Genomic DNA, 26,383 nt, shown 5'->3' with positions numbered 1-26,383 from the left:
AGACAACAATGAAGAACGAGGGTGTTAACTTTTGAAAATAAGGTTCATCGCCGTGGTAAGAAAGAATGTTATGTCACCCACAAGGTTATCTGCTCAGCACACTTGGAGTCTTGACTTACCAGGTAGCATTGATAGTATGTAGAGCCGAGTAGGTAAGGGTATGTTTACACTATGCCGAACAGCCATAAGATACCCATTTGCTTAAAATGAGTTTGCACATTTGCTATTGTCATGTTTAGTGGCATTTACCACTATTTTATGGCAACCAATTAGGTTTTTGTGACTGCCGTGACAGTTAACAATCTCGCCAAGCATCCATGGCAATCAAGTTTGCCCAACCCCCCTTGCTTTGTCTAGTGACTATCCCACTCCATCCATGTCTGTGGGTGCTGTGTGTAAAATGCAGCTTAACATGCTGTGGTTTATGCCCCCCCCCCCTCGAAATCTATATCTAGACATAAGTGAGTAATGAGAGTGAGTGAGTGAGTGAGTGAGTGAGTGAGTGAGTGAGTGAGTGAGTGAGTGAGTGAGTGAGTGAGTGAGTGAGTGAGTGAGTGAGTGAGTGAGTGAGTGAGTGAGTGAGTGAGTGAGTGAGTGAGTGAGTGAGTGAGTGAGTGAGAAGTTTGAATATGTCAGGAGAAGCATACCAAGGGAATGTTCTTCATTTCCACCCCTTTCCCCACATATTTCCCAACCTGATTACAATTTTCACGCTTTCACTCAAGCTTCGTTCGTGTCTCACTCTGTCCTTGTTCTCACCTCCCAGCCTTCAATGTGAGACTGCAGCTGTTCCAAGGCTTCCAGTTTCTCCATCTGCCGCTTAGTCTCATTGATGTTGGAGCAGACAGCCTTCATGGCCTGCAGAGCCTCCTCAACAGCAGGATAGTCAGTATGCTTCTTAGGGGTCCTCTTCAGTAACTCCTGAGTGTGGAGATGCGTGAGAAGCAGGATGTAACTAAGAGCACATATTTCACAATCCTAAAAAACCTGTGATAAGACATAGACTGCCTAGAACCTAAAAAAGGCTCCATTGCATTAAAAATCTTGTCAAAAAGTTGCACACCAACAGTCAGGTAAGGCCAAATGTTAATGTATATAACTTTGTTGACATACGGTAAATAAACAAAGTCTAATGGCATTAAGTTCTCCGACCTTCCTCAAGTACTGTAATTCAGTAATTACTTAAAGTGAGTTAAGTGACAGACAACACTTAGTATAAATGCCCTTCAAGGACTGATTGGCATACAGGGATACCGGGGATTTCCCCGTTGGGCCGGTGTTGGGAGAAATAAGTAGCGTCATAATTCCTAAAATAAGTAGGGTTTGGTGTCACTGCACATGTACGAACCGAGACCCAACATATTATACATGTACACAGGAAAAATAAGTATTGGGTGAAAAATAAGTAGGAGTTGGTAACTGCGTTCAAGCTAGCGGACGTTGGTGCTACCGTGGTCAAATGAGCCGACACTAAAAATAGCGCACTCACGTAATCTAAGTATTACGGTAAATGCATTCCGACTGAGTGACAAGGCAGTGTGCTCCCAACTCTTTAAAACACTCTCAGAACTCTTAAATATGTAACGGCGCCATTGTCATCATTTAATAAAGAAAATACAGTCACCTGATCTTAAAACCGCTCCATCTACATGTGAGTTATGTGCGCTGTCACGTCAGTGCAATAATATGTGATTCGTCTTAGCAACGGGTCGTTTTAGTAGATGGTAGGTTACAGTTCTCATTTTTGTGCCACTGTAAATCCACAAATTTGAATAAATTCCGGCCAAGGTTGGTGAATATTAATAGTAGAGCTCTGTGACTACTCACATACAAAATACTATGCATTTTCGCTGCACCAATATTTAGAAAAATGAATAAAAAGTCCTACATGTATGCTTTGATCAGTTTACAGTTCTCATTTTTGTGGTACGGTAAATCCACAATTTTGAATAAGTTGTGGCCAAGGTTGGTGATTTTTAGTAGTTAACCTCTCTGACTGCTGACATACTCAACACTGCATTTTTAGTGGAGCAATATTTAGAAAAATGAATTATACGTCCTTCATGTGAACTTTGATCTGGTTATAGGTCACAGGTCTATTTTTTTGTGGTACTGTAAATCAGCTATTCTGATGAAATTCTGGTCATGGTTGGTAAATATTAGTAGTAGTGCACCTCTCTGTCTACTCACGAACTCAAAACGATGCATTGTTACTTCTCCGATATTTATCAAATTTGAATTAAAGAGTCCTAAATGTGTATTTCGATCAAGTTACAGTTCTCAAACAGTTTACTTGTGCTATAGTTTATTGTATCAATGACCTGTTTGTATTAAAATCACTGTTGTAAGTAAATCGTGAGGCCCAGGGGTGTCCAAACCAGTCCTCAAGGGCTGCTGTGGGTCCTGGTTTTTGTTGCTACCAATCGAGCACAGAGAGTTTAACCAATTACGTTTCTGCTAAAACAAGCTGCACCTGACTGTAATCAACTGATTACACTTGTAAGACACCAGATTGTTGAAAAGGTGTCATCTTGTTTTTATAGAATGAATTCCAGCACCCACTGTGGCCCTATGTGGAATAGTTTGTACACCCCCGCTCTAGGCTAATTAATTGCTCGGGTTATTGTTTACGACATGATTTTTGTCCAAAACAACATCAAATGCGGTTTTCTTTTTTTTTTTATCAAGGTACATGTACTTGTGTTGCCGGCTGGATGGCTTCCAACACCATCCATGAAGTGGGCATGTCTTTCAATAACTCCCGGGCTACTCTACTACCCCAGTCAGCCCCTGATGCCCCTCCTTTGAAAGATAGTTGCTCGAAGTACTTATGTATTGAAATGGCTCATTTCTTAGACCTCTGATGATGTTTAAAACAAAAAATGGCAGAGGTTACATTTATATCATGCACATATACACTGAGAGACTCAAACACAGATGCATGTGACAAAGGGTAGTACCGATGCCAGAGGAATGATGGACAATCTGGGATGCTCACATTTGATCAGCTAAAATAGTACCAAAACGGATAATACTGTATGTCTGCCGAATTTTTCAATTTATTACACCAGATTCTTTCCACTGAAATGTGCATATTAATCGTTCCTTTACATGGACAGCTGAAAGCAAAATAGAAATACTGTACATTCAAACTGCTGCATACTACACTAAACTACTACATTAAAATGTTTGAGCATGAAACAAAAACACAATTGGTGCAGTTTTTAAAACTTAAAAATAAATAAATAAATAAATAAATACCTTCAGTAGCAGAGGGTACTTGCAGATCCTCTGGATGGGAGTGAGAAGATAGCCTTCTAAGGGAATATCTGTGCTCTTCTTCCCTCCCAGTAGCATACAGTGCTGAGAAAGAGATGAAATGACATAAAATCACATGCAAATGAACATACAAATAACATGGAGCACTGCTTTCCAAAACATTAATACTCATACTTTCAAAACATGGAAGGAGAGATGTAAATACTTAAACTACAAAGTACAATAAGAATTCTAATGTCTTCAAAAAGACATCCATTTTAATTAAGGAAACAAGTGTATAGCACGGGCCAAGAAGAAGTTATGGCAATTAGAGTGACTTTCACATTGGATTTGTTCCATGACCAATATTATGACTCAGTTCACTCTTGCATCAAATATATCAAACCACAGGGCAGAAATAGACTGTAATGCATTGTAGAATAGAATAGAATAGAATAGAATAGAATAGAATAGAATAGAATAGAATAGAATAGAATAGAATACAATACAATACAATACATTTATAGTATTTAAAAACAGGACTTAATTGTATAAGAACATGATAAAGATGAAGGGCGGCTGTCAAGAAATACAGTTTTTATAAAGCTCCAAGGTTTTGACTTGCTTGTTTATTTTTCTGTTCTAGCGATAACCTCTGACTTTGTGATGAACTGTTTTCATTTCAATTCCTGTTGCAGCAGTAGAAGATGTGTAACATTTCCAGTTGCAGGACTGTAAGCCATTCATGTTGGGAGCAAATCCAGGGGAGTGCCACATTTTCTAAATATCTTTTTATACGCATATTGTTACATGTTTATACAGCGCTAGTCATGCCCTCGATTCAAAGCATGCCAATATGAGACAAATGTTTTATTATCTTTGGAAAGGAATTTGAGCTATGCAACTTTGAGGTTGCAAAAATGTTACATTTTAAGCAATAGTGTGATGTGAAGAGTTTAACTTGGCACTGTTTTCTAACCCCTTTATCTCAACATTAATACAGTTACTGTAGTTTTTGTGTTATAAACACCAATGTTTTGCCAAAGTTTTGACCAGCAACATAATATGGTCATGTGTTTATGTCAAATACCTATATAACGTATAATATACTGTAATATCTAAAACAAAAATCAATCTTCCTGTTTCGCTTTTTGTCCTATGGAAGTACCGGTCTTCTTGTAGTTATATGTAGTTAAAGCTAAAACAGAGGCCCTCAGTAATAAAGTTATGCTCCTGCGGAACCATCTTCTAGATTTTTCCCATCTCAGTCTGATGGGCAGGGACAATCTCTATATTTAAGAGTTCCATTTTGGTAAGGCTTATACTTAAGGCTGGCTAAGACTTGTCCAGAATCATCTCTTTGTTATCCTGCAATAGGCCTAGACTGCTTCGGGATTTCCCATAATGCATTACATTGCTCTTTGACCTAATATCTGTTCAAGATATTTCGACAACAAGACGAAAATGTGGCATAGTTTCTGTCATATGTTCAGAATTCGTGACATTTTCATATTGTACGTGGAGTACATCAGCTTGCATCGTAGCAGTGTTTGGGTCGTTTCACTCATGTGAGATGAACTGCGCTTCTCCCTCGCTCTCCTGACCGGAGTTTAGGATGTGTCTAAAGCTAGACTGCACTCAGTCTTGTTTGGAAGCACGGTAAGGATTTGTTTTCTTATCTTGGCAAGAGAGAATATGTAATGCTGTCTTAGCCTTTAAAGGTTGAGCATCAGACACTAAATGTAACTCCTAGCGCACGCGTAGTGTTCGTGTGAGTAGTAGCTTCAGAACGGTGAGCGTCCTCTTAAAACACTGGCCAGTCTAAAGCAGAGCCACTTGGTTCTTCTGGTCAGTAAGTCTAGAGTAGAGCCAGTTGGCGAAATAGCATTTAGCTAATAGACTACTTCAGCTGTTTTGTTTGGTAAATGAGCCATTACTTGGAAATACGGATTGCTTGCAACTTCAGGCTACACTCTAAGAATTGCTTTAAAAAAAAAAAAAAATCCTAGACTTCCAACGATTAAACGCTCGGACATTTCTTTTCTTTTTTTTTTCTAATACATACAGTTTTTGGCTTCCATGGGTTTAACTGAAAATGATGCTTTTCCTGCTGAGTGTGTATCATCATCACCAATTTGGTGTTGTCCTTGTAGACGTTACAATATATGTCATATGTCTACGTTCATTCAAAATTGTTGGAAACCTTTATTTTTGGACTAAAACTTTTGAATTTTACAGACAGAAACATTTTGAGTAACTGCCGACTAAAACTAGACAAAATTTGTATGAGATTTCGTCGACTAAAACTAGAGGAAGACAAATACATTACTACAAATGACTAAAATATGATGAAGATTAATAAACATTTTTGTCCAAAAGACTGACTAAAACAAAAATTAAAAGAGCTGCCAAAAACAACGCTGAAATGACATACGTACATTACTCTCGTTTTCTTTGTTTTAGGACATTATCACAACTGGTTGACAAAGTGGAAAGTTAGTGATGGTGATGATGGAACAAAAACTGCAACAAAAGCAGTGCGCACATTTCTAAATTCTAAACTGAAATGGCAGGCCAATTTAAAGACTTGGGTTTTCTAAATTCATCCTTACTTTCTTAGTGAACTTGTTCATGGATAATTGTGCCACATTTGCGCGGGGAAATTTATCCTTAAATGCAGACTGTAAAATTCTCCCAATCTATCTGTCTTAAACACTCCACTTTCTAACTCCAGTCAAGCTCAGCTTTTTACTTTTTTCCTACTTGTTTATAATCTGCCAGCCTAAAGCAAGAACTCCCCCAGTTCTTTCTCAGTTCTTTACTCTGACCTCCTTTTTTGCTTTCAACTTTTCTTATTCTCCCTCCAACCAATTAACACTTGATTTTCCAAAGAATTCCAGAGGCTCCCTTCCCTTTATGAGTTAATTATTTCAATTATCATGAAAATGCCCAGATTAAGAGAATGGAATTCAACACTGTACGGAATAGAGCAACATTCAATTCCAGCAGTGTGATTTATGGCAACTCTTTGAAGCAGCGTGACTTTCATTTCAATCAACTGGAACCCTGAAACTAACAAGATCCATTTCCAGTTGGGCTTGAATCTGAGACTGTGGTCTTCCAATGACAAGTTTGCACGTTGCTCACGACCAGCATGGTTTCTCTTCAGGTAGTCCAGTTTCCTCCCACATATACACACATATATATATATATATATATATATATATATATACAGTGGGGAGAACAAGTATTTGATACACTGCCAATGGGAAAACCCATTGGCAGTGTATCAAATACTTGTTCTCCCCACTGTACATATACACACACACACACACATATATATATATATATATATACACACACATATGTATATATATATATAGACTGGACCCATGTACATGGTTCTCCAATTAATGAAGCACTGTATTATCAACGTAGTAATGTTTTCAAACAGAAACTACCCAATTTTCATCATATAGTTTGCATTCATTGTCTACCCCATGCAGGGGTAGACAATAAGGGAAATTAGCCACTGGCCCAACCATCAAACTACTAGCCTAGGTCAACGCATCAGTTATTGACACCCAATAATCACGAAAAAGAACAATATGATTGAAAAAATGAATAATATTGATTTTTTTTTTAGGTACTGTATATTTAATGAAAAGTGCAGCAAAACGGTGAAAAAACATGAATCTAGTGCAAACAGTCCTATTCCAATTCCATAATCATTCCATAATCACTCCAGTATACAGTACATTATTAAACCCAAATTGACTACACTGACCACTTACACATATTTTAATGTTTTCGGGAAATATACACACACACAAAAACATTTTTTTCTTGGGAGCTCCAGGGGTAGGCGGGCCCGCGGGATAGCCCCGTGCCTGGGCGAAGCTGTCTTCACCTTACCACCCTCTGGAAGTCTCCCTCAGCTCGGTTGTTGTGGCAACAATTTAGAAGTCAAAAAGACTATAGCAATTATGGCTAAGGATTTTCAAGTTAGACTGTCGGGATGACGATATTATTTTAACAGCAGTCACGCGGATTGATTATCACGTTAGGTTCATACCATAGGTTTCATACGCGTTAAAGTTTCTCAAACTTACTTGTCTGCATAAGTTGGCATTTATCTGCAGACCTCACAATGAACCTCGTTTATTTGTCTCATTGTAGCAGAGCCAATTCCAGCTGTCTCGCCACTAATGCTGAAAATTTCTCTCCCTTTTCTTTTCATATTGGATTTTGCTTTCCCTCAATTCCTCCAGTGACTTTCTCTTTCTTGAGTCCCCCCCCCCAACCCCTCCCGGTGCTTAGCCGGGTGCTGGGGGTTTCAGAAACATGTCATCTTGTATTATAACGTAAGGTGGGTACTAAAACTGACAATCAACAACAGTTATCCGTTTGCAAGCAAGGTGTGTTTACACCCCACGGAGAGCAAGTGGCTGCATAGACTATAAGGTTGTCTTTGATCGGGCGTAAGTTCGTCACAATACTGAACCGCTGGGAATTAAAGTGAAATGAGATTTTTTTTTTTTTTTTTTTTAAATCGACACATTATTTTTGCTGGCTCTGTATGTATGCATTATAACAGTGTGTAAAGCTGGATAGTTTAAAATGTACATTCCGACATTCTGGAGATTGTTGTCATTTTTTTCCCCCCAGAGGTCAAAGCTAGCATGTGTATGTCACTGTTTTAGAATAATAAGCTACTTTACGAAGTGATAGTAGATATCAACACACTCTCAAACGAATTCACAATGAGTAGCCAAAACATACATTTGTAATATTAGAATATTATCTTGGAATGACAGGACACCTGGTTTTCATGCTCTATCTAACAGTACATGTCTACACAAAACGACTGAAGTTCTTAATTTTTCTTGCACCTACTGTATGTATTATTTGACCCCCCCCCCCTCAATTTCTGATAATATTTTAAGCAGAAATTGTGCAAAATGCTAGAGGACTAGAGTCAAAAGTCAGGACTAAACGTTGTGACTGTCATCCCACTGTTTCCAGACTTATGGTTCAAACACCTGGCAGCGACCAACTCATGAGTATTGGCTCTTTCTACCAATCCCATCAAGGCTGCCAGCACTACACAGCTGGCTGACCCACAGCCCTCCTATCTTCCCACCCCCTCCGAAGTCTGCTGAAAATTTCCCCAGCAAATCCTGTTCACTGCTTTGAGCTTATTGTCTGGGGCCAACATTTGGGGTGTCAAAACATGGAAACAGCTGGCAGCGGAAACACTACAAGAGCATCACATTAAAGTGGCCTTGATGGCAGTTCCATCCTGTGCAGGCAGGAAGAACAGCTATATTATGGTCTCAGTTTCTTTATGCAAGTGCTAAAACATGGAAATGGATTTGACATAATGATAGGAAAAAAGAGCCGGAGAGAAATGACATTAAGACTGAATATGTGACAGAGCGATTCGGCGAGGCAGATGATGTTGATGGCAATAGAGAACAGCAAATTATGTGAAGCGTGAGGACAACCACCACATACTGTATTTCGCTCTATTTAAGATAAACTGTTCATAAAGATAAGCAGAATTAAGTCGGAGTAAGTGAAATGTAAAAATGGATGTATTGTGTTTAACCCTTGAGAGTCGAAGGACGCGCCGGCGCGTCCTCAGCGCACGTCGTCTTTGAAGCGCCCTCACGTTTTAATTACGTCACCCACATGCCGTTGGTTGGTCTCGTTTTAAAGTGCGGAAGTTGCGGTTTACTCTCGTTATTATTTGAAGTCAATCGACCAACTAAAACGTGAGATATTGTCATTTAAGTTTTATAGTTTTATTGTCCTCTCAAAAAAACATTAAAACGCTGCATGGATCATTTGTTTATGTCTATATTTCCATCATTTATTGTCCTTTTTCAAAACGGAAGCTCCATGAAAAAAACACAAATCAAACGAACCCTTTCGAAGTCACAGTGGAAGCACAAAATGCGTTTCTTTTTTAAATAAATTTAACTGCCGTGCGAGGTTCCACCGAACGAGAGGGAGGAGTGTTCTGAAGCAGCGAGGTGGCGAGCAACGGCCGTTTGGATCGAGCAGCGACTTTGTGTGACTTTGAGAATGAACGGAAAACTAAATTTAGTGCAAGCAATTGTGCTTTTTGATCAACTTGAGGAAGAGGATGGTCCAAATTCGTCATCATCATCTTCTTCGGAAGAGTCCTCGAGTGAAGATAGTGACGGATTTGAACACGTGGGTGACGCCATCGACGAGCAGAGGTAAGCCAACTCACTTTTTTTTTGTGCTGAAAAAGTTTCTTTTGAAAGTTTCTTTTGATATTGCAAGACAAAGTTAATTTTGATGCAATATAAGTGTGTGTTTGTGTATATAATAATAAAATGCGCATATCAGATCAAAGTCGTATGTGCACTGTGTGTATACCAGGCAGGAATTTATAATTTGTGGTGTTCTTCTTTCTATATGAAGATTAGGGATGTAGCACATATTCAGCTATGGTATTCTTTCTATTGTCATACATATAGATTTCCATTATTATTTATTGCTGTATATATTTTTATTTTATACTTTATTATTTTCATAAATACTAACTTTTTTTCATGTACATTTATAGTGACAATGAAAGTAAAGTGAAATGAAAATGGAAGGGTTGAAAGAGGACCGACACCCCATGGAAGTGTGGGCTGTGTGATGTAGCCCTGTGTCTAATTCCAGGCCGAAACTGCTTTTCGGAGTGGCATGCCTTAAAAAAATTTAACTTGTTTATTGTAAATATTTTTGAAAATGCTTTTTTTCCCAATGTTATATATATATATATATATTTCCCACAATCAGTCTTCTCAATTTGTGTATATAAATGTGTGTTCAAGAAGCTTGATTGTGTGTACATAGTTTTCATCAGGTGATGGGCCGCAAAACCTAAACTCATAAAGAGATGGCCTCTAAACACTTTTTGTGTTAGATGGTATATTTTTTTTCACTGTTCTTCACTGTTTGGTCTGCTGTATATAACCTGTTTTGACTAGCGCATGTATAAAGGCAAAATACGCCTATGGCTATACCTGTTGTTTATGTTGAATTGTGAAAAATAAGACTATTTATTCTAAATTTTTTTGGTTGAATGTTCATCCTAACATGTTGAATAAATATTACAAAGTTTCAAAACGGTTCGTTACGCATGTTTGGTTGTCAATTGGACATCAATATTAAAAATTTTGACAAAACGATTTTGGAATTTTTGGTCTTTTTGAGCCCAAAATGATGATTTATAATTTGTCAGTGAAGGAAACAAAAGTTTGGACATGAAGTTCAAGGTGTCACAAAAAAAGGGACCAAACCAGGCCATCGTAAACGATTCTTTCTTTGAAATATAAAGGCAACTTCAAAGGCATGCAAAATCAGACAAAATAGGCCCAGACCTTAAAGGGTTAAAGTTATTCTTGGCGTTGGTAATAAGCTTTTTAAAGTACTATGCAATCAGCTCATTTTTCCCAATGTATTATAGGTAGAACGACAGAATCCAACTAAATACATATTGAGAAGAAGATGGAAGTGGAGCAGTTGTGCATTGACGTTAAAGCTGAGGGCAACTGTGGCTTCTTACCAGGAGGAAGGTCCTGATGTGGGGTATCTTGTTAAGCTCCATCAGAAGCCGCAGAGCCTTCTCATGATTACTGCAGTACTCCCCGTACACTGAGAAACTTTCCCTCTGCCAAACAGAAGAAACAAATTCACAATAGGAATGACAGCACGTGTACAATTTGTTACCACATTTTGCTAGTTATTAAAATTGAAATATCACATGTAGTATTTTCGGAAAAGGCACATTACTGTTTTATAAATAAAGAGTACTCAAAGGTTAGCTACATTTGACTACTTATGCATTGCTCTTTATGTGTAATGTGATACATGGGCCTGTGGAAATATAGTAGTTTGTCATTCATTATTCACATCCCAAGCATTGCACACACAATATACCAGTTTGCTACAGTCGTTGGAACGAGACACCATGCATTTCATGGGGTGACGGTTGAGGTACATGCCGATTTGTTGACAAGAGAAGATCCTTGCTGCAACAACAGGAGCCATTTAAACCTCACCACGAATAAATTGACATATTTTAAAAGAATGGATATCCAAATTTTGCCATGACATGGCTCTGGGCTGCTACACAAGCACCGCAAAGCTTGCCAGAAGCTTCGTCAGACTTCATCAAAAACTGGATTTTATAGAAGAATAGGACTCCTTCTGAGGCTATATGCCGCTACAAAAGAAGTTTGAAGGGGATGGACATGCAGTGTTTGCTACGACAAGAGGACGTGATACAAGCACTGATGAGCCATTTTCATCAAGCACTCAGAAGGCATTACTGACCAGGAAGGCTCCGACCGATGATTGATCCCATTACAGAGGAACAGTTGAAGGCTAGCCCTGGGTGTTTCGATTCTGCTTTGATATAAAAGGATGTATTGCTTCAGTGTGCTAAAACAAACAAAGCTACTATACTAGTCACAACTAAGTTTTTAGCTCTGAGCCTCAGTACATCAGATGCTATGGTGGAGATCTTTCAGAGGACTTTATCCACTCCAAGTTTAGAAGGCAAGGTAAAGTGGATTTTATTTTTTTCATCCTTATAAATACATGACCTTTTTTTTTTTTTAAGTTATGGATTCTTTTAAAGGTTAACACGAGTTCTTGTGTTTGGCTCCTCCGAGAGACAGGCCGCTGCATATGAATGAGTACGAAACTTGCGTGCTGATAAGTGTATATTTGGTTAATCAAGATATTTTTGATAGTTCAAATAGTTCTATATAACATCTCTGTATGTAAATATCCTTTATCAGGAAATAGACACCTGCGGATTATAGTCAGGTGCGGCATATATATTAATTTTTATCTACATTTTGTGAAATTTGGGCAGTGCGTCTTATACGTCGTAAACCCATTTCAGACATATGCTGAACTCCGGTTTCATCCCGGGATTTAAACTTATAGCCTTTATGTCGGAAACGAATTTCCCGGGTCGACTGGCATTGACATGAACCAGGTCGCGTTCTAGTATAATGTCCAAGATTTACCCGGGACACGGCATGTGTGAAAGCAGTTGTTTAATTCACAGGTCACAACGCGTAGGCTGATGACGTAAATATCATGGTGGGCTGATCTCCATTTCCTTCGAAGTAAGACGAAAAGCGGTAAAAAAGCAACGCAATCATCAACATGGCAAACTAGAAAGAAAAATTTAACTGGAAACATGACGAAATTTAATTGCTACTTGATCTTAGAGCTGAGAAATAGACAGTCCGTCGTCCATCTTTGGAAATGTGTGGTATATTTTGTCGCCGATGCAGACCAAAAATGACGTAATGTCCGAGTTATAACACCCCCCCCCCCGCCATCCCCGCACAGAGAAGACTGAGTAGTCAACAAGGTATAAGTCAGAAAGTGTCCAACCCTGGTAATTACCAGTACATCTTCTCAGGTCTGTAAGACATGACACGGGTAAATCCAGCGTCATCTTACCCGGGAATTTTAGCGGGAAGTCTGAAAGGGGTTTTATATGCAGGTGTTCTTCATCTTCCGGAAATTATGGTCTTCTTCTTTTCCTCTCAGCTTTTCCCTTCATGGGTCGCCACAGTGTGTCAGTTGACTCCATCTAGCCCTGTCATCTGCTTCTTCTGCTCTCACACCAACTACCTTCATACCCTCTTTAACTACATCCATAAACCACCTCTTTGGTCGTCCTCAATGTAAGCGCTGCTTATTTATGGATTTTTACAAGCTAATGAGCTGCAAGTCTTTTGGTGTAAATGGTGGCTAATAGTCTAGTGCGGCTTATAAACTGTAAGAACAAATATGGATTTCTTGTCAAACATGATGGGGTAAGGTCTATAGTAAGGTATACCTTAATGTCCAAAAATTGCAGTTATACACAATTAATTAATATACCAAATATTCTATATATTGTTTAGGAATATAATAGGTTGTGGAGAAAAAAAAATAGTCCCAAATATTTTTAATTTTAATTTTGAATTTTTGTAGTTGCAGTACTTTGTACAACAGTATATGACATCTTTGCTCAAAGACACCATACTGTCAGAATGTGATACCTACCCATGCTGAGTTTCATTTTGGCAACAGCTGACTTTGGTATTGATTATTTCCATATCAATCATTTCCAATACGAAAAATATCACAATTCGAACAAATCTTAGGTCAACCACTCATTGAATAAGACTATGTTTTAGCTCTGGACCCCCAAGTAGGAATGTGGAAGGTTTTACAATTTACCAAGCAAACTGACATCAACCAACCGGCAATAATTGTTTGTCTCCTCAATCACAGTCATCAAAAACATTATTCTATGCACAAACAACATGGAGTAACAAGAGAGTTTTGCAGTTAAATTATACCGACAACCAAAGCCCATCCTGAAGTATTTCCTTTCCTTGGAGGTCAACAAACAGAGTAACCTCAAGTACACGCAAAGAAGTATTCATCTATTCATTTGGTGAAACTTAAAACATTGGGCCGATGGTGAAAGACACCACTTGTGCCCAGAATAGTACCATGACTTTTTGATAAACGTAAAGCTTTATTTAAAATTCTTCTTCACTGGAATGTTATTTCTGAGGCTAGTTTAGAAGCTTGTGTCACGCTCTGAGAAGTCAAAGCATAATGGCTGTAGTTCAGAACATATAATGACGTGAGTGTTGGAGGACTCACAGAAGAGACGCCCAGATTGAGCAAATATTGACGCCTCAGATTTCTCGTCCAACATGCAATTACTTTTCTGACTTTGTAGAGTTGGAGTAACCCTAAATGCAGAGGTTTTAAGTGTGATTTCTTGACTCCAAGAATAAGTATATAGTGTGCTTCCTCAACAAAACGCTCAGCCTTTGAATCTTAACGCTCGGTTGTGATTGGCAGCTGGTTTTATGGAACAATGTGGGAGGTTAATTTAATCCCAGTCATGGTGTTGACCTCATCCTGGGGTCAAGGGCTACGACCTGAGGGTGGTAGACCGGGTCGACCAACTGGCTGAGAGCTATCAGTGCTGAAGGTGACAAAGGTCATGGACTGCAAAAGGAAGTGTAATAGATATGCAGCAACAAAGGAGATGCGTGTGGGGAAGCTCAGTACATCCAAAGAACAACACATAAACACTGTGCCACGCACATCAGACACACATTCACGCTAATGACATTCGTCCGAATTCATCTACTTTCAAAAATAAACCTAAGTGACAATTAGGATATCAAAGACTTGAGTTATAATATAGTATTTCTTGACCAAAATATGGTGTCTGCTAAATCTTAAAAAGGTAAAGGGCTCACAAACATTTAACTGAAAATGGCTTTATTAAAAATAGAAGACAATTTATTGAGTGGGCAAAGAGGTCTTTAAAACCAATTACACTGTTGGCCAAAAGTATTGGCACCCTGCATTTCTGTCAGATAATGCTCAATTTCTCCCAGAAAATGATTGCAATTCCAAATGCTTTGGTAGTAATATCTTCATTTATTCTGCTTGCAATGAAAAACACAAAAGAGAATGGGGTAAAAAATAAATCATTATCACTTTACACAAACTCCAAAAATGGGCTGTACTAAAGTATTGGCACCCTCAGCCTAATACTTGGCAGCACAACCTTTAGACAAAATAACTGCGAACAACCGCTTCGGGTATCCATCAATGAGTTTCTTTCAATGCTCTGCTAGAATGTTAGACCATTCTTTGGCCAACTGCTCCAGGTCTCTGAGATTTGAAGGGTGCCTTCTCCAAAGTGCTATTTTCAGATCTTTCCACAGGTGTTCAATGGGATTCAGGTCTGGACTCTCCAGTCTCCAGTGCTTTCTCTCAGACCATTTTCTAGTGCTTTTTGAAGTTTGTTTTGGGTCATTGTCCCGCTGGAAGACCTATGACCGCTGAGGGAGACCCAGCTTTCTCACACTGGGCCCTACATTATGCTGCAAAATTTGTTGTTAGTTTTCAGACTTCATAATGTACACAGTCAAGCAGTCCAGTGCCAGAGGCCGCAAGTAGCCCCAAAACATCAGGGAACCTCCGCCATGTTTGACTGTGGGGACCGTGTTCTTTTCTCTGAAGGCCTCCTTTTTTTCCTGTAAACTATGTTTTTTTGGATCAAAATCTCTTTATTTTCCAAAATTTCACAATAGTTGTGTAAACTCTATGTTGATGCCTTTTCCCAGAAAGCTCTACTTTTGTCTCATCTGACCAGAGAACATTCTTCCAAAACGTTTTTAGCTTTCTCAGGTAAGTTTTGGCAAACTCCAGCCTGGCATTTCTATGTCTCTGGGTCAGAAGTGGGGTCTTCCTGGGTATCCTACCATGAAGTCCCTTTTCATTTAGACGCGAATGGATAGTACAGGTTGACACTGTTGTACCCTCGGACTGCAGGACAGGTTAAACTTGTTTGGATGTTAGTCGAGGTTCTTTATCCACCATCCGCACAATGTTTTGTTGAAATCCCTCGTCATTTTTTCTTTTTCGTCCACATCGAGGGAGGTTAGCCACAGTGCCATGGGCTTTACACTTATTGATGACACTGCGCACGGTAGACACAGGAACATTCAGGTCTTTGGAGATGGACTTGTAGCCTTGAGATTGCCTCACAATTTTGCTTCCCAAGTCCTCAGACAGTTCTTTGGTCTTCTTTCTTTTCTCCATGCTCAATGTGGTACACACAAGGACACAGGACAGAGGTTGAGTCAACTTTAATCTATTTTAACTGGCTGTAAGTGTGATTTAGTTATTGCCACCACCTGTAATGTGCCACAGGGAAGTAACAAGTGCTGTTTACACAAATTACACAAATTAGAGAAGCATCACATGATTTTTCCAAAGGGTGCCAATACTTTTGTCTGGCCAATTTTTGGAGATTTGTGTAAAATGATGATTTAATTTTTTTTCTCCATTCTCTTTTGTGTTTTTTCATTGCAAGCAAAATAAATGAAGATGACACATTTGTAACTGCAATTATTTTCTGGGAGAAATTGAACATTATCTGACAGAACTGCAGGGGTGCCAATACTTTTGGCCAGCAGTGTATCTAGCATTTCAGAAACATGTATATCAAGCACTTCAGTTAAAATGTTAACATTTTAAAATCTGCTCACAAATAAGGAGATACGAGAAATCATTAGACGTGAATATGTATGCATTTCAAGGCAATTCTTGTAAAATGTCACGGTGTAATTAGGCAAGTGCGGGTATGAGATTCTGACTGTATGATAACCTTAAGCCAAAATATCACGGTTTCACGGTATTGCAATTACAGCTCTAAAATGTGTTACTTTGAGATATCTGGGTTTAAAAAACAAAACAAAACAAAAAACAGGATTTTGAACAGGATTTTTATTTTTCAAAACGTATTAGCAAATTGGAACATAAGTATAATGATAAGTTAAAATAAAGTTAAAGAAAGTACTGTATTATTGTAAATAAAATTTAAGTAAATGCAGTTCTTTATGTGAACCTAAATCCACAGCCACAGCTCAATATTATTACCATAAGAACAAAAATAATTGAATTATTTTTCATAAAAAGCACGTGTGTTTGACTCCTATCATGTTTACATCAAATAAACACTCTCTTTCTCAACACAGACAGTTGCCAGAGAGAAGAAAACACCATGTTTTTCCACCGCTAGACACACTAAACACGTTGGAGTTAACTCTCATAGCTGGTGGGAAATGTTAATGACAGAGTTTACCAACCTTGAATTTTGTATACATGCAAAATCATATTGGAGGAATTGCCTCCTCAGCAGCCACCCTCTGCAGACATGTTTAACATGTCGGTTGTCCCTCCTCCTCTAAGCCGCGGCCGTCTGTAACCAAAATATTCCAATAGCAGCAATTTCGTTTTCTTCGATGGGGGGAAAAAAGTGCAGGAGTTTCACCTCCTTCAGCCATTTTGTAGCACAGCTGACTCACTGACAGTGAGCAACAACTGGTGAGGGATGGTTGAGCCTTGCAGCTGCAAGCGAGGGACTTCTCCATGCATTTTTGGGACATAAAAAAAATCGCTAATACGTTAGGGGACAGTATGACGGAAAATTTTTGCGGTTTTGAAATCGTGGCGTTTTCATACCACGGTATACCTTGAAACCGGTAATCAGCACGTCTTGGCGTAATATGTTTTTAATTTCAATGTTTTACAGATAGCCGAGGGGTTATTTGTATTTAACATAATTAAGATTTAGAACAAGATTTTGAGAGATAAATACAGTGCTTATTAAATGGTGGTGTAGTTTAGGTGTTATAAAACAACATGGTGCAAAATTAAACATGGAGATTTAATTTAAATGCATTCAATCAAATTATAAATAACGACATTTAATATGGTTTGATTTATTGCTTTGACTTAGTATCTCTTAAGATATCAGGGTCTAATATTGCCTTCATACATCTTGCCTGTCGAATTCAGTTGCACTTTTTTCCTTAGTTAAGTTTAGTGCAAATCCATGCAGTGCATGCTTGCACATCCACAGTCTGACCTTTCCGTGCCCCAGTCTGACCACACAGTGATGGAAAAAAACTCCTGTAATCAATTTTACACCCTGACAGACGGAACGGCCTTGACGTCTCGGCACATGTGTGAAGGTTTTCTGTTGATGAGCCAATTGAAGGAGACACTTGCAATGAAAATGACTTCATGCATCAAGCCATTGTTGAGCTGTATGGGACCTATCCCTAAAGATAGCTACAGCTTCTGTATCACAGTCCGGTAAATGTCCTTAAACAATGGCCAGACATACTGTACGACAGTTACATTCCTGTTTTCTGTGCTTTAGAAGTGTGCATGAAAAAAAATGCATGTCGCAGAGCAGAACCAATTATCACAGTTAAGGTCTTGTGTTTAAACTGTTAAGTGTAATTTTTTCAAGATGCAGTTTAAAACTCTGGCATCACTGCAACAGACCGTGGAATGGTACCCAGCTGGGACTATCAAAGGAATTAGTGAAAGTTTGACTTGAAAATAGTCAAAGTAAGACACAGTGAGAGGGACAGCGATTTGGGGTTGGAGTGCGAGCAGCAGAAAGGCATTGTCTCTTCGCAGACTGACACAGCAGCTCTTCCTCCCTGGACACAAACCCTTCTTTGTTTGTCCCCAGAGGCCATACGGGTTCAAACAGAGGGGAGCGATGGTAGTGGTGGGTGGGGTGAAAAGCAGGATGGATGGTTGGAATGTACCCAAAAAAGAACCAAGAAGACACTAAAAATGTTTATATGACACTACAGAATCAGTCAGTCCAAATGTGTAAAGGTTCACGACACAAATTAAATTTTGTGTTTGCTACTTTTAATTAGTTATGTTTGCAGCATGTTTTTCAGTTGTGGTCAACGAGAGAACGTGATAGGCCAACATATTTATTCGGGTAGTTTGCTAGTAATGACTCACAACCTGCACAGAATCAGTGTTAACCCATTGTAAAGTAACTTGTATATTTTTGTTTTTTAATACGCCTTATTCTTTAGGTAATATACTTCAATGTATTTATTTATTAAATCAGAAGCTCAGGGTCTAGCTTCATCGGACAATGATCAATTTTCCAAAAGATGGACTTTAAAGATAATCCATTGGAAATATATTTTTATACATACTGTACAGCAGGGGTAGACATTGTTTTTTGCTCCAAGATGTACTATTCAAGGAGACAACCTCCCATGATCTACCTTAACAGCTGGGGCTGGGGGTGGGGTCACTACCGTTCAAAAGTTTAGGGTCTAAGTGACCCCAAACTTTTGAACTGTAGTGTAGTTAATTATGTCGTGTGTGCAACATATGAGGTTATGTTGCCCACAAAACATAAATAATTAAGTAGGTGCATTAATAACAAAATAAAATAAAAAGAATGGGGGGGGGGGGGGGCGCGTTTATATATTCATTTTTTGAATCCCGCGCCATGAAAATGAGTTACTTCCTGCACTGTCGATGAATGCGAATGTGACGTCATCTGGGTCAGCATCTCACAATACAGAATTGCTTTATAGCATGCAGATGGACTGGATTTTGGATTCATCTGATTTTTTGGGATTAATTCATTTATTTTTCGCATCACGCCAGCCAAATGTGCTGCAGGTTTTTGTTTCTGTACCAGGAAGAGGCATGGTTTCTAAAAGTTCCCGTTCACCCTGGAGATTGGTTGGCCAAAACAATTCTGACAACTGTGGGACTACTGGACTTACGAGGAAGTGAGTAACTACGTGTTTTGTATTATGTCAAATCCCGGGATCTTGGTACACATTTTAATAAGGAGGTGGCTTGCATTTTAACGCTGATTATGCACCGAGAAGGCCACTCGGCCGACGGCTTGTCGCACCCCCCCCCCCCCGGTCCTCTTCGGGTGCGCGCCGAGATAACGCTACACTCGGCTTATGCTTATGAAGCCCCCCGCTCTCGTCTGAGGTTCGCCATATCGTCCAGACTTCCAGCCCCCTCTGCCCTCTTCGTGTGTCCGGCAATAGATTAATATCCTCAGGTTGGGCTCGGGCAGCCACGGGCTCCTCCGATGTCGGCCGGTTTGTCCGGCGGTGTGTCTCTCAGCTGCTTCCCCTCAACGAGCATTCCTGCTCGCAGCAGGGGAACGACGAGCTTGCTCGCTGTCACCCTCGCTGCCGTGTGACATGATCCAGGGTACTTTTATGTGCTTTTTCATTTTCAAAAGCCGTGAATAAAACTTGGAAACACCGCCCTGTTCAGGTTAGCATGTCGGGTAGCTGTCACGCCTCCTGCTTTATTTATGCTCTTTCCTCAGTCACCGAAGCCGGGGCAGGGAAATGACAAAAGCGGGACAAATTTCGGTGGCTTAAAATACCGTTCGGGAGGTGCAACAAGTCAACAGTTTTGACCATTATGCAGTAAATTTTGCCCTGTCGTACTGAATAAATGCATTTTTTATATTTCATATGGCATTTAGCACAAGACTGTTATTTGTCATGACCATATCATTTATTTAGCAATTCGGGAAAAATACTTCGATAAAAAGAATATCCTGTAAAAATATTGGCGTAGAGAGATTGAAACAATAATGACATTTTGCTGCTCTGTGTCGTATTTTCCTAGTTCTGAATTTTCCCTCTCAAAGGGCTGAATTCTAAATCAGCTGAAATCGTGATCTGCCGATGTCATCCTCCAGCTGGGGATGCTAGAGACAGGTGTGGCTAAACGGTAGATTAAAAAACTAATTTCTCATCATCTGCGCTTTGCCAAATTGTTGTATATTGTCGAATCATCTCAATTTTTTTATGCTGTCGCAGGCACTTTAAATGGTCAAAGCCAGTTACATGATATCAAAAGCTCTAAGAGCCACACAGTTACCTTGTTTTAGTGTGGCAATAGGTCAACTGGAAAAATTCCCAAAGTTACAAAGTAAGTCACACAGATTTCTAACATCATTATACAATGTTGATAGCGCAAATTCATTACGTGTACTATAAATATGCTGAGTGGCTGAAAAAGAGATGGAGGGAAATTCAACGGAAGATGCAGACCTTTTTGGGAAAGGAAAACAGTCTTGTGTGTTTGTGTGTGTGTCAGGGTGGGGGGCAGTGGTGGCAAGTTAGAATTACTGTTGGGTTATTTCCCTTGCATCTGTGGTGGGTAAAAAAAAATAGTGTGCATGTTTTGCATGCCCATGTAGTTGCTCTTTGTAGGCTTCTGTAATTTTTGGACTTACAAACTGGAGAAACACATGCCCCAGGGCATGATGAGGCTGAGGTTCAGGCTGCAGGATGGCCTCCACAGAGGACAACACCTCTTTGTGCAATTCCAGGATGTCCTCAATGTTGGAAAAAAGAATCTATAAACAGTGGGGTGATTAAAGAGAGAGGATAGAGAGCAAAGTGGAGATAAAGGAAAAGGAAAGGAGTGAGGAAGGAAGTGACCAACAGATGGATGGAAAAGAGGGGCAGAAGGGCAAAGCAGGACAAATAAATCCAATGTTGAAGACAATCCAGATTCACTTGTTTAAATATGTCAGTCCTACCTTGACGTGTTCAGGTGAAAGACACTGTTGGTCATCTGCAGTTTGTCTGATTCGTTGCAAAAATGCCTGAGGAGGGAATATAAAATATTCTAAGTATGTTTGACAAAGCAATTAGATTTAAAGCAAAACACGAGCATGGACAGAGCCATATTTTTTGGTGCTTTTTAGCCGAGTATTGCGAAGCATGAAAGCATATATTGTCCAATTGGATAGCGATACACAAGCATCTTAAATAAGTCATCATGCCTTTGGGCAACATAAAAGCCAAATGAGGATCAACATCCTTTCATTTTCAATGAAGGACAACTAGAAAGGAACAAAACCTGAACTGATATGTTCAATAGAATTTCTGGCCAAAGTCAGAACTGTGCACTGTTATGCACTACTTTTGTGTTTAATTGCTGGTAGGATACACAACGTCGCACCGCTATGATGTCATGTTTATTGCTATCGTGCCATGGAAACACAACCAGCTCAGGAATTACAACGGTAATCCAAACCTTGGTGATTTCAACTGTCCTGCTATGCTAAATGAAATATAACATCATTTACAACCATTCCAAATACATTAGTTTTTCATAAGTTATTGATAGAGTTGACACGCTCAAGTTATTGTGAATGAAAGAGACCAAAATAACTGTAACAGTCAACCAGTACTTGTAATATGACAACCAACAACCGGCTCCTGTCGAGCAGATTTGTGGTGGTGTGCACATTTTGTGTTTGATTGCTGGCCAATCACAAACGTGACACACGAACAGAGACAGTAAAAAGGGGGATGTGAATCTTTCTACAACCATTATTTCCCCCTTTTTTCTGTCCATTAGCCATTCTTAAGCCTGTACCAGTCTGACTTTCGACCTCAGCTTCAGACTAACACTGACTAAAAAAATGGGTAAAGCAAAGATGTCAACTCCAAAACCACTGGATTTCTTTCCCATACTTTCCTCATCTTCCTTCCTCTTCCATCACTAGAATGAATGGTGTTCCAGTGCATGATTGCTGCTCAAGGCCATTCTTGATGGCAATGAATTTAGCAAACTCAATTGCACAGTCACTCAAAGTAACGAGAGACTTTTGTGAATTCCCCACACTGACTCGACACTTATAATGCCACTGCAACCAACTGTAGTCAATCACTAACTTTCTGTGTAAAAACAAACACTTATAGGCCTTGAGTATAACACAATCAAACAACTAAGACTTCTTGAGCCTCGTGTATGACATTTTCAAGGTTATTGTAAATCGATGACCCCCATCTGGGGAAATTAATAATCAATTCACTTATATTTAAGTATGGGATGATCCCAATCAGCAGATTGCCTGCCTGGAGAAGTTGTGACCTAGTGATGAATACAGCTCAACATTTCATTGCTTATGTCATTCCTTGGTTCTTGGGACCTCAAACTAGGTGAAACCGAATTAATAGTATACCGATATAGTCCAGACTGTATACACCCTTTTGCTTCAATTACTAATGGAATATAAAAATGATTAACAGCATGCTTTCATTAATTAGCAATTCCACACAGGCAACAGAATTCAAAATGTTATTAAAAAGTAAAACTAAATAACCATTGGGCGGTGTTTTTAGTCTTCTGCAATGTATGTGCAACAGTGGCACAGAAGACCTATATACGAATTAAAATGAATGGTACCATGAGATGGTATTACAACTTAGTAGTAGCACAGGTTAGAATGGTAGTTTTAATGACAACTAGAGATGTCCAGATCAGATATTTTTGCACCAGAGTCCGAGTCACCCGATACAATCTGCTGATACTGAGTCCCCATCCGGTAGCATATATATTTTTGTATCTTTTGGCAATGCTATTGTATTTCTGGATTAACTTTTTAATCCTTACAAAAAATATATATATATACATATATATATATTAAAGATGCACCGATACCGATACTAGTATCGGCAGGGGGCGCCTATCCGGCCCGAAATGGTGGTATCGGTATCGGCGAGTACCAACAAAGACGGCGCCGATACCATTTACCGGTCTATTATTATAACATTTGACCGCAGCCTCTTTTTTTTTTCCTCCTGGCGCTCACTACACTCTGTCACCGTGTTGCGTGATGACACGTGAACACCAAGCAGCTATCGCTATTGGCCTGCTCCAGACCAATGAGAACGGGCCAATAGCCACTCCTGACCAATGACAAGGCCGCTTGGTGGCGCCGACATGGCGGCGCCGACATAGCGGCAGTCGGGGAATATTTCAAAATAGAAATCCCGTCAAATAAAATCAATGGCTGCATGCAAAATTTATGGCCTGAAAGTTTCGAGATGTGAAATCGGCCAGTTTCAATACCTCGAACATGATAAAACATTTAAAGACGAAGCGTGAACGAACACAACGAGTTTGAGCCTGCAAGAGCAGGACTGCTATGGAAGGGCGCTGGACCAGTGCAACAATCTCTGGTCAGTTCACTACGTCAACTTTACTTTGTCTTTTACTTAAAGAAATGCTGCAGTTGGGAACTGTTTCCAAAGTAGGGTTGCCACCTTTCAGAAATAGAAATAAGGGACCCCCCTCCTGAAAAAAGGAGGCTAATAGAGAGACGGGATGCTGTGATCAATTATTATTACTTATAATTGTTAACGTCCGCAAATGCGAAAACAAGGTTGGACCTCGAAGCGGACAACAAGCGGGGGATACGTACAAGGGTTTAATGATTGCAAACAAAAAAATAACACGCGATCGCGGGATAGTAGAAATAACAAAAGGAGTCCGTGACAGCAGGTCGACGGAGCTCAATACTACAGACTCGAAGGTTAACTAAGACGATAGGCAGCGAGCCAAAAAGTCATAATAAAAACACTCAAATACCTGCACAGGGTAGATGTTACAAATGAGTGCAGCAAACTAACAGAAAAAAACCAATGCAGGGGCGTAACAAGCAAATGTAGCGAGACTATAGTGCGAGATGTCAAATGGCAATCAGCAAAGCAAATCTCTCGGCAGCCTTCTCTGAGCTCACCCATGCTTAAATGCTGCGTTGATGAGCCCGCATTGGATTCAGGTGCGACGTCAGGAACGCCCCCACTAACAGCCCAGCAACAAAACACAATCTAACCAGCAGCAGAATGTGACAATAATTTCATGAAAGTTGCACTGTTTGGCCTTTGAGAGGTTTAAAAAAGTTTACTCAGTTCATTCAGAGTTTATTATTATGAACTTATTTTTACTTTCTTACTGTTGGGCTAGTATTATACTTTGTACAAATCCTTTTCCTATTTTGCAAAGGTAAGCAACAGCCTGACAAAGCCTTGATAGCATAGATTTCACATCCAATTATGTAGCTCTTTGGGGGAGAAAAAAAAAAAGATTTCACATCCAATTATGTAGCTCTTTGGGGGAGAAATATATATATATATATATATATATATATATATATATATATATAAACGGGGTGGTATCGGTATGGTATCGGCCGATACTGCACAGCCAGGTATCGGTATCAGGGCCAAAAAATGGTATCGGTGCAACACTAATATATATATATACACAGTGTATCACAAAAGTGAGTACACCCTTCGATTTCAGCAGATATTTAAGTATATCTTTTCATGGGACAACACTGACAAAATGACACTTTGACACAATGAAAAGTAGTATGTGTGCAGCTTATATAATAGAGTTAATTTATTTTCCCCTCAAAATAATTCAAAATATAGCCATTAATATCTAAACCCCTGGCAACAGAAGTGAGTACACCCCTATGAAAAAATGTATATCCCTAAATGTCCAAATTGAGTACTGCTTGTCATTTTCCCACCAAAATGTCATGTGACTCGTTACAGGAGTGCTGTCAGCATTGCTGCAGAGATTGATGAGGTGGGGGGGGGTCAACCTGCTAGTGCTCAGACCATAAACTGCACTCTACATCAAATTGGTGTGCATGGCAGTCACCCCAGGAGGAAGCCTCTTCTGAAGACCGTACACAAGAAAGCCCGCAAACAGTTTGCTGAAGACATGTCAACAAAGCACATGGATTACTGGAACCATGTCCTATGGTCTGATGAGACGGACGGGCTTTCTTGTCCACTCAAATTCACTCACGCTTTGACGCTCACGCTGCCAAGAACAGCCTAAAGACAACGAAGATTAACTAGACAATGATTGACAAATTCGTGCCTTTGATCGTAGAGCTCCAGAGCCTTCACTTGCCAGATCATAGCAACAAACCTGTCAATCGTCGTTAACTTTAACTAGCAAACTCCAGCTGCATTGTTGACCAAAAAAAAGCAGCAGGAGGGAGAGTGAGAGGCTGTATGAGCATGAAAAGCAGAAAAACAATATATATTTAAAATTAAAAACCCAATCCTTTTCACCTGATTCCGATCTTCAGAATAACGGCCCGATTTCCGATCACATGTTCAGATCGGGATATCCCTACTTGGCACGTTTAATTGCAACTGCAGTATATGACTTCGTATGTTTCATAATGGATCAAAATGTTTATCAAAAGGTGGCAAACTACAAATTAGTTTTTGGGATCTCATTCAAACTTCAGTAAACTGTCTGGATTTGGGTCTTACTTGCAACAGTAGCAATATTTAGCGATTATTAAAACCGTACTGCTTCATGCAAATTTTTTTAATGCTAAAATTATGATAAGTTACTACTTAAGGTTAAAGCAGTGCTTCTCAATTATTTTCTTTTACACCCCCGCCAGGAATACTTAAGCCTTTCGCTCCCTAACTCTCTGCCGCCACAGTAAATAGTATAATTTGTCAATGAAATTATTATAAGCACACCTCTGCATAGCGTCCTTTTAAATATCAAAGAAAAAAATAATACAGCTCAACTTACAATAAAGTATAACTTTATTAACATTATTTTGTTTGTAACAGAAAAGACTTAAAGCGCATCAATTTGCCAGAATTGAAAAAAAAAAAAAAAAAAAAACACACACACACACATCCAAACTAAAAGTTCAATCAAGGTACATTTTTTGACCATTTGATACTGAAAAATAAAATCAATAAATAATAATAAATTCAAATTGATTAGCAACATTAACTCACGAGGACAATTTGTCAAACAATTTGACCGAAAAAACAAAAAAATAATATAGAACAAAAACGACAGTGGGATTGGACAGAGG

General features: G+C 39.3%; 1 protein-coding gene across 2 annotated transcripts in view; it reads right to left on the bottom strand.

Annotated features, from left to right (window-relative positions):
* The window catches only part of prex1 (phosphatidylinositol-3,4,5-trisphosphate-dependent Rac exchange factor 1), a 181,534-nt gene that overhangs the window by 109,196 nt on the left and 45,955 nt on the right, over positions 1–26,383 (bottom strand). For both annotated transcript variants that reach the window (XM_057856132.1, XM_057856142.1), the window contains exons 2-6: positions 21,260–21,325; positions 20,951–21,073; positions 10,850–10,954; positions 3,262–3,363; positions 760–921 (exon numbers count right to left, since the gene is read on the bottom strand). In XM_057856132.1, coding sequence (XP_057712115.1) covers positions 760–921; positions 3,262–3,363; positions 10,850–10,954; positions 20,951–21,073; positions 21,260–21,325 — 558 coding nt within the window. The remainder of the gene's footprint in view (positions 1–759; positions 922–3,261; positions 3,364–10,849; positions 10,955–20,950; positions 21,074–21,259; positions 21,326–26,383) is intronic.

This window comes from Corythoichthys intestinalis, chromosome 2, assembly GCF_030265065.1.
Source record: "Corythoichthys intestinalis isolate RoL2023-P3 chromosome 2, ASM3026506v1, whole genome shotgun sequence".
Classification (NCBI taxonomy): domain Eukaryota; kingdom Metazoa; phylum Chordata; class Actinopteri; order Syngnathiformes; family Syngnathidae; genus Corythoichthys; species Corythoichthys intestinalis.
The sequence above is the reverse complement of the archived record's forward strand: the minus strand, read 5'-3'. Positions and strand labels throughout refer to the sequence as shown.